This window comes from Morus notabilis, unplaced genomic scaffold, assembly GCF_000414095.1.
Source record: "Morus notabilis unplaced genomic scaffold, ASM41409v2 Scaffold184, whole genome shotgun sequence".
Classification (NCBI taxonomy): Eukaryota; Viridiplantae; Streptophyta; class Magnoliopsida; order Rosales; family Moraceae; genus Morus; species Morus notabilis.
This window is the reverse complement of record NW_010387636.1, coordinates 677,347-685,848: the sequence shown is the minus strand read 5'-3', so window position 1 is coordinate 685,848 and position 8,502 is coordinate 677,347. Positions and strand designations below refer to the sequence as shown.

At 34.3% G+C, this 8,502-nt stretch overlaps 1 protein-coding gene across 1 annotated transcript; it reads left to right on the top strand.

The window, feature by feature from the left end:
* Positions 1 to 347: 347 nt before the first annotated feature.
* LOC21409427 lies at positions 348 to 4,013 on the top strand. The gene is made up of 6 exons (XM_010115148.2): positions 348 to 780; positions 865 to 947; positions 1,200 to 2,014; positions 2,491 to 2,623; positions 3,064 to 3,521; positions 3,615 to 4,013. The coding sequence occupies exons 1-6, from the start codon at positions 450 to 452 to the stop codon at positions 3,736 to 3,738; spliced, it is 1,944 nt and encodes a 647-aa protein (XP_010113450.1). The 5' UTR covers positions 348 to 449; the 3' UTR covers positions 3,739 to 4,013.
* The last annotated feature ends 4,489 nt before the right edge of the window (positions 4,014 to 8,502 follow it).

Below are 8,502 nucleotides of genomic sequence, written 5' to 3'. Positions count from 1 at the left end.
ACGATCAAAAAAATTCAGGTAAAATCAAGTTACGTGGGAAAATTTTAAAAAAAAGCCGGCGAACAACGATCTCAACTTCTCCACCGACGGTGGATTATCGAGAATGATTTTTTCTCAAACTACCCGAGCTCAAACCTAAAAAAATGATCGGATGGACAGTGAATAGTGCCTGCCCACCGTGCCCGAAAATTTTTGGGCCGCGGGCGAAGTTTCAAGACTAGACTTAGGATATGATTCGATCGAGTAAGTAAAAAAAAAAAAAACAAAACAAATGTGACAAAATATGATACGATAAGGAAAAGAAAATCTCAGTAGTTAACTTAAACTGAATAAAAGAAATAAAATCAAATAATTTTCCGAGGTTATTTCCCTTGCGTCGCATACTCGCATTGTAATAAGAATTCCAGTCCGGCTGTTCCCTCTCAGAAGTCAACTGTCGGTCGTCGTCCATGGCTCTACTCGGCGACGACGGTCGAGGCTTCGAGCTCGCTCGGAAACTCGAGACTTGCGGCGTATGGCGGAAATGGCTCGGCGATTCCTGCTACGGCAATTTCGCCCCTTATCTCAATTCGCCGACGACATGGGAAGCCTTCATGAGAGTCGATGGAACCAAATCTAGGGCTCAAATCCATCTCCAACTGAGGGTCCGAGCACTCCTTTTTGACAAAGCCAGCGTCTCCCTCTTCCTCCGCTCAAATCCCTCTTCTTCTTCTTCTTCTTCTTCTTCTTCTTCGTCGGCGTCTCGTTCGTCCGTCGCTATTTCCAAGCTTAATCCAAATTGTGAGCATTTCTTTTTTTGTTTTTTCTTGGCTTTTGAGATGAAAAATTGTGTGGTTTTTCTGATTAGTATGGTTCTTGTTGCAGATTTGAACTTGCATGGTGACGATGTTTACTTTACCCTAGAGAATTCTTCTTCAGATGTTTCTTCCAATACGGCATCATCTAAGGTTCTGTGCCTTGAATTTCACTGTTTTAATTAAACCCTAATACTGTGATGTTAAGAATGTTACAGTTCAAAATTTGATTTTCTTTGATTTTATGATTAACTTTGATTCAAGCGTTGATTTATAGTTATACCTCTGCTTCCACATTCTGTTATCTTTAAAATTACACGGCATTGATCAGCTAAGGTTTTTGTTAGTTCCTTTTTCTCGTACCTGCTTTTCGGGGCTGGCTAACGTTATTGGCTACATTTCCAGATACAATCAAAAGCATCATTTGGGGTTGGATCAGGATATGGGGAATCTGAAATTGATAATGTCCATCAGATGTTTAGGAATGATGTTTTGCCTGAAACATGGTATAATCAATTTATTGAGAATTACAGAACTAGTAGACCCTATAGGTTGTCACTTGGGGACCAAGAGCCGGATAAACGCTCACCGGAGGAGATGTGTGCTTATATAAAACTTCTGGAGAAGCATAAGAAAAGACGTGTAGCATATAAGGAAGATCAATATATGGGCTATGGAAATCCTGTCCTAGAAAATTCGTCATACATGCGACCAAATTCAATTTCAGATGCCATTAACTCAGATGATGACGAGTCAACATTTTTTCCAGAAATCATGTTTACATTGAACAGTGTTCCTGATAGTGCTCTCTCAGTTGCTAATAGAGTGGAAGAGAGACGGAAAATTGAGTTTTATGGAGTTCTTGATGGCTTACCTCGGGTTATGACTAAGAGTCCTGTTATGATTGAGAGGTTTGGTATCAATCCTTTCCTTGGCATGGAACATGGAGGAAATGTACATCATGTAAAAAATGGGTCTGTAGTAAACAAGAAATGTCTTGGTCAAGAGCAAGCATTAGAGTTGTCTCAAAAGGTGATAGCCCGAATGCTGGCAAGTATTGGGTTCGAAGGTTCTACTGAAGTCCCAGTCGAAGTATTCTCTCAGTTGATGTCTTGTCATATCACTGAGCTTGGCCGCATCTTAAAAGTTCTTTCCGATAGTTACAGAAAGCAGTGCACAGCTGTTGAGCTTCTTAAGATGTTCCTTCAACGGTTGAAATGGTGAGTTTCTGCTGTTGCTCAATCATATGCGTATATATAATTCTTTGAAACCTAATTTATTCTCTAGATCATGACGTTTATATCTTTTGATAACTTTGGTAATTGTGGATGTGGAAGGCAAAGAGGGTAACTGCAATAAGACCTGGATATTGTCACATCATGAACTGTTACTAATTACCTTACCATTAATCTGATTAGCTCGACATTGCTAAGTTCATTAAAGAAGATGTGTTTTTTGAACTATATTAAAATTAGACCAACCCAATACTGGAATATATGTGACGGGGTTGTATGCAATCACAACTGGTAAGTCGAAGGAATTAGGTGTTTGAATTTTGATGATTTCCATTTTGTTCTATTATGAAAACCTTTTGTTGCGGCTGCATATGCCTATTAGTTATGTAGATCTATATGGTTTAAGCTACCTTATAGGTCACTATCTTATTTATGTCTTTCTCTCTTTGTATTCCCACTAGTGATTTTGGATCTCTTGTGGAGCATGTCAAGGATGGCTCCAGGACTTCTGTTCAACAGAGTCAATCTCAAGTTCATGGGATACAGTCGCAGATGATGTCGCAAGCCCAGGCTGCCCTTCGACTACAGCAGCAAGTATGTTCACCTCCCAATATCAGTTTTGTAATTTGTCAAGTGTTGGTTCTAATCTTTGTAATAACTATAAGTTGATAGTTATGCTTAAATGAATCATTTGCAAGAATTGCTTATTGGTCAATATGATTAGAACGTTCTGGCTTTGGTTTGGAAATGAATGCCAATAAGCTATTCGGTGTTTGTCCTAAATCCCTAGTCCCCTCATCCTTGCACAAGATACTGTATTATGGGGGGATATGTGTTTGTTGCAATGTGTGCTAACTATGGTCTGCCTTTTCTTTTTCTTAATGCAAATGTTGTATAGATATCTGAAATAGCTCCAAAGATTTGGAGAATTTGGGGTTTTTTTTTTTATTTTTTTTTTATTTATTTTTTTTTATCATGGCCTTTGCTTTAGTATGAATTATGAAGTAGCAACTGATTTTGTGGCGGAACCACAGATGTCCAGACAAATGCATCCCCAGATGCAGCAATTTGTCCACTCCCAAAATATGGCTTTTCAGCAGCAGCAACAGCAACATCATCAGCAGCAGCAACAACTGCAACAGCAACAGCAGCAACAACTGCAGCAACAACAACTGCAGCAGCAGCAACAGCAACAATTGCAGCAGCAGCAACAGCAGCAGTTAGAGCGGATGCGTAGACGTCAGCCATCTACTCCTCGCTCTGGCATGGATGTGGACAAGGATAGACCCTTGGTTCAGGTCAAGATTGAACAACCATCAGAACTGCCAATGGATAGCAATTCCTTAAACAATTTCAACAATAGAATTTCTCAGATGCATTATAGGCAGCAAATGGCTGCCATGTCAAATTACACAATGTCAAACGTCCATGGTCAATCCAATAATCAATTTAGACAGATGGCTTCGGGGCAAATCCCTCAAATGCAGTCACAGTAAGGAATTAGATCTTCTAGTATAATAAAGTCACCACTGGTTAACATGTATAATCATTCATCCAAATTTTGAAATATCCCTTGTATTTGCAGGAATATGGGTGTTGTTAGGGCTCCACCCGTGAAGGTTGAAGGATTTCAAGAATTGATGGGTGGAGATGCTGCATCAAAGCACGATTCAGAGGAAAATAGGCTGACTTCTCCCTCCAGTAAATAGTTATGCATTTGATCAGTTAGTGTGAACACAATGCTTGCTACTTGCAAGTACTGAATTATTATTATTTTTTTCCGTGGTTATCTTTATTTTCCTCATAAAATATTTTGCATACTGACAAGTTGTGCATGTGGAGTTTTAAACTTCAGAACTGGCACAATAGTCCCCAACTTTTTAGTAAGTGACCACTTTAGTTCCCAATCCTTTTCTTTTGGAAACTAAGTCCCCAATTCATATTTAGGGCATGTTTACTTTGCATTAAAGGGAAAAAAAGTGAGGAAGGGTCATCTAATAATGTGTTTACTTACAAAATCATTGAAACGTGTCTACTTACAAAATCATTGAAATGTGTCTACTTACAAAATCATCAATGCGTCTTCACAATCATGAAGACCACAGACTGATGATGATGGCAGTATGATTGACGCAGGGACGAAGCTAGCATAGGCCCAGAGGGGGCTGCAGCCCCCGGACCCAACTAGCTTCCTTACTATTCTTTAAAAAAAAAAAACATTATTATTTTTTTTTTGTGCTATGTTTTTTAAAGTTTTTATTTATATCCGTAAGTTTGATATTAAACTTATATAAAATTTATATTATTTTACTCCTTTAAAATGTACTAACTTGATATTTTATGTAGAATATTTGAAATTTTTTCATTTACACTCTTAATTTTTACTTCTAATAATACTCTATTGTACAATTAATTTAGTTTAAAATTTAAGCTTAATTCAAGCCCCCCACCCCACCCTTCCGGAATTTTTTTCTGACTTCGTCACTGATTGAATGGAGGCCGTTTAATGGCTGGATTTCTTGTCGCTGACATCGTGGGATTCCTCTTTGCCGTTTGAAGGCTGCTGTCTGTTAAAATATTTTTTCCTTCAAATGTGTCTCAGTAAATATCTTTAATATTTTATCTCTTACTTGCTTAGATAAATTGTTTTGACACTTGTATATATGCTTTTTTTTTCCTTTCAAAATGTGCCTCTGTAAAAACCTTTTTACTTCTTACATGTATTAAGCCCTTGTTTGTTACAGCAATCCTAACCCTACAAATCAATTTGGATTGTTGTTCAAGGTTCAAATTGATGTTGGGCAGATAGTTAAATGGGGTCAATTCAAATCATTAACAATGGTTCAAACTCTTAATTACAGAATTCACTTCCTAAATTCTAACAATCTGAACTGTTTTTTACAATTAAAACAATTCAGATTTTATTTTTTCTCTCTCCCTCAACTTCAAGTTTAAAAATGTCATAACTTATTCGTTTTAATTCCGATTGGAATGATTTTTTTTTTAAATGTGTTTATAATGAATAGAGTAACATAACCTAATCCATATTGCATATTTTTTAGTGTGAGGTTTTATAAGATTTGTTAAAAAACTTTAATGACGGTTTTCAACACTTTATCCAACACAGTTCCGATTTTATTCTCAATTCAAATTACAGTTTATTTGTGTATTCAAACGCCAATTTCAATCACAATTAAAATCACAACAATTTCAATTAAAGTAACAATTTAAATCGTTGAATCAAACAAATCATAAGTAGTTTTCACTTTTATAAATATACAGTTTATTTGTGTATTCAAACGCCAATTTCAATCACAATTAAAATCACCACAATTTCAATTAAAGTAACAATTTAAATCGTTGAATCAAACAAATCATAAGTAGTTTTCACTTTTATAAATATATTTTTTTCTTTCTAATGTGCCCCTCCCCTCCCATTTTTTCTTTTAATTTCTTTCTTACCTTTTTTCCTTTTTTTTTTTTTTTTTTTTTTTTACATTTTACCCATTATTTTTTGTTTCTTTCTCTGTCACGACCCCAAGGATAGGGCCGTGATTATTGGAGTTTAATTAAAAATTTAACTTAATTAAACTAGATTAATTAAGGAAAATCCATGAAAATAAAATAAAATATACAAATACCAAAATAGATATTAAAATATATTGCTCCAGAGTCTTTCTTTTACAAACAATATTTAAAACAGTCCATAAAATTCAAGGAAAATAATACAACTTTGGGACAATGTAGACTAATACATATTATATACAGAAATACAATACATCACAGAATTAAAAACTGTAAATTCGAAACAAACTAACCACTTCGAATCTCGCGCCTTCAATCCATTAGCATCCACGCGACATGCTGTAAATCTAAACCGCTAACTCTGAAAGGAGGGTTTAAAACATTGAAATCAGAAGAAAAATAAGCGGAAAACCCAGTAGGATATAATTTTATAAAACATTGTAAATAAAAGTATTCACGGTCTGAAGACATACACCCCGAACCGATCATCCGTTATAGAAAAAGAAATACTCACATAATAGTAGTAAAATATATGTATAATGAAAATATGCAGAGCCATAATAACACCACTGAGCAAGAAGTGGACTGTGCGGATTTTAGAATCTGCCCCCAAGGAAACGATTCCCATATCATGATCTCTGTGGCCACCATGCATTTTATCATTTCTTAAAATATTTCATTTTAAGAAAGAAAACTCTTTAAAATCTCATTTCCAAATTATTGGAAACCCAATAGCATTATTCATGCTATTTCTTTTAAAATCATTTTATTTAAACATGTTTTGTTCTAAAACATTTTCATAGGCCAAAACCAGTTAAATCGTGGTTATCAAGGATATAGACAAGAATATCCTACCTCTCGGATATCAAACCTGGGCTAGCCTTTCGTTATCCTAGCCTCCGCTTTCCTCAAAGCTTTTAATCTGATCCTTCAACTAACATTGTCACAAAACAAAGTTTTAGCACACAATCCTCATTCTTAAAACAAATCAAGTTCAATTATGTCTAATTGTTTCCTATTAGTGTGTGTTGACTCAAATTCAAGTTTCACAAACGACTTTATAATTAAGTTTGTGTTGGGAATGGTGTCCTAGAAGCATGAGATGTAATAGGATATTTATTATTTATTTAATAAAAGAGTTTATTCATTATTTTATGTGCATATATTTATGAATATTTTATGAATATCAATGAAAATTTCATGATTATTTATGTAACCTTAAACATTGTATATAAGTGTTATATACGAGAGGATAATGTTTGAGGATAATAATCAAAAAGCAATGTTCATAATGAATTTAATTAAAGTTTGGAATCTTTAATTAAAACATTATTAATACATGTCATTCCCATTTAGAATGGAACGGTGTTATCCGCACTGTTGATATGGCGAGATATTGAATGAGTGGATTTCGCATAATGAGGTTATGTGGAACAAGGACACAGACACAATATGAATTTCTAATAATTTCCGTTAAGTATAGAAATTCTAATTGAGTCTACCGATGGTCATATATAGAATGATCTTAATCCTGAGTTCTTAACAAACTCCTATTTATGGATTTGTGTCTTTTGATTTACTCGGTACGGATTCTGAGATCCTGAATCCTATTCCTTGTATTTTGGAGACATGATGAAGTAGGTAGCCGGGAATGTTATTACACGAGATGGAATCCATTCCTTCTTAAGAAAGAAGTAGATAAATAATTCTCTTGAGGGTTGATTCGGTACTTGGACCAGTAGGAGCTCCGATTCATGAATGTGTTTTATGAATCACTGTCCATTAGAGAATCAATGGTACTCAAGGATAAAGAAATAATTAGAGAGGTTAACGGATTTTACCTTGCTCTAATTATGAATTATTTATGGAGGATTGATCTATATGCAATGACTATATCAAATGGACACTTCACAGTTTAGAAGTAATTTATATCTATAATTTCGAGAGTGCAATTCCAAGTTTATAGTGGAGTAACTATTGGAATTAATAGAATTAATTAATTAATTAAAGTGTTTAATTGATTATTAATTTTATTGGAGCTCGGGATTATAGGTCCATTAGTCCCCGCGTCGTCCTAGTAATTCTGCCAGACACAGAGGGCAAAATGGGAATTTTAGAATTACGGAATTATAAAATTAAATACTCGAAAATAATTAATTGAGAATTAATTATTATTTAAATAATGTGATTATTTAAATTTGAATTTGAACACATCTAGATTTATCCATTTAAACTTATTTGATAAGTTGTTCAATTTAGAATTCAAATTAATTTAAGTTTGACTTAAATTGAAATTTGAATTTGAGTCAAAATTGGACTACAGGATAAAGGATGATTTTCTCTTCCTTCCCTATCTAGTATTGGCGCCACACATAGGGATAGGAACCCCTAGCATGGCCAGCCACAAGGGATAAGGGATAGAGGATAATTTTGGTTCGAAATTCAAATTGGAGATAGAGATTGGATTCTTTCTAGAAGTTTGACCTCCACTCTATAAATACTATTTTTGAGACAATTTTCGGAATGGTTTTTTACCCTAATTTTAGAGGTAGCCGAAATTTCTTTATAGAAATTTTGGAAACAATTTTTCAGCCCTAAGGGTTAAGGCTGGCCGAAATTCTCAAGAGAGAGAGGAAGAAAAAAAAAATTTTCTCTAAAAATTCCACATCGTGCATGCGTTGGTATTTGTGGAAATTCGAGTGTTTATTGTTGTAACACCCTGAAGAATTAATTGAGATTAATTAAGGTAACTGAGATTATTAGTGTGCCTAATCTGATTTAATTAATTGAGTTTAAATAATTCTAAGGTAATTAAATTATTCATAGTAATTTATTTAATCCAGAGGTGTGTATGAGCGCATTTCTGGACTGTTATACTTTACACATGTCATTTTCTTTTATTTTTCTTTTCTTTTCTTTCCTTTTCTTTTTTTTTCTTTTCCTTTCTT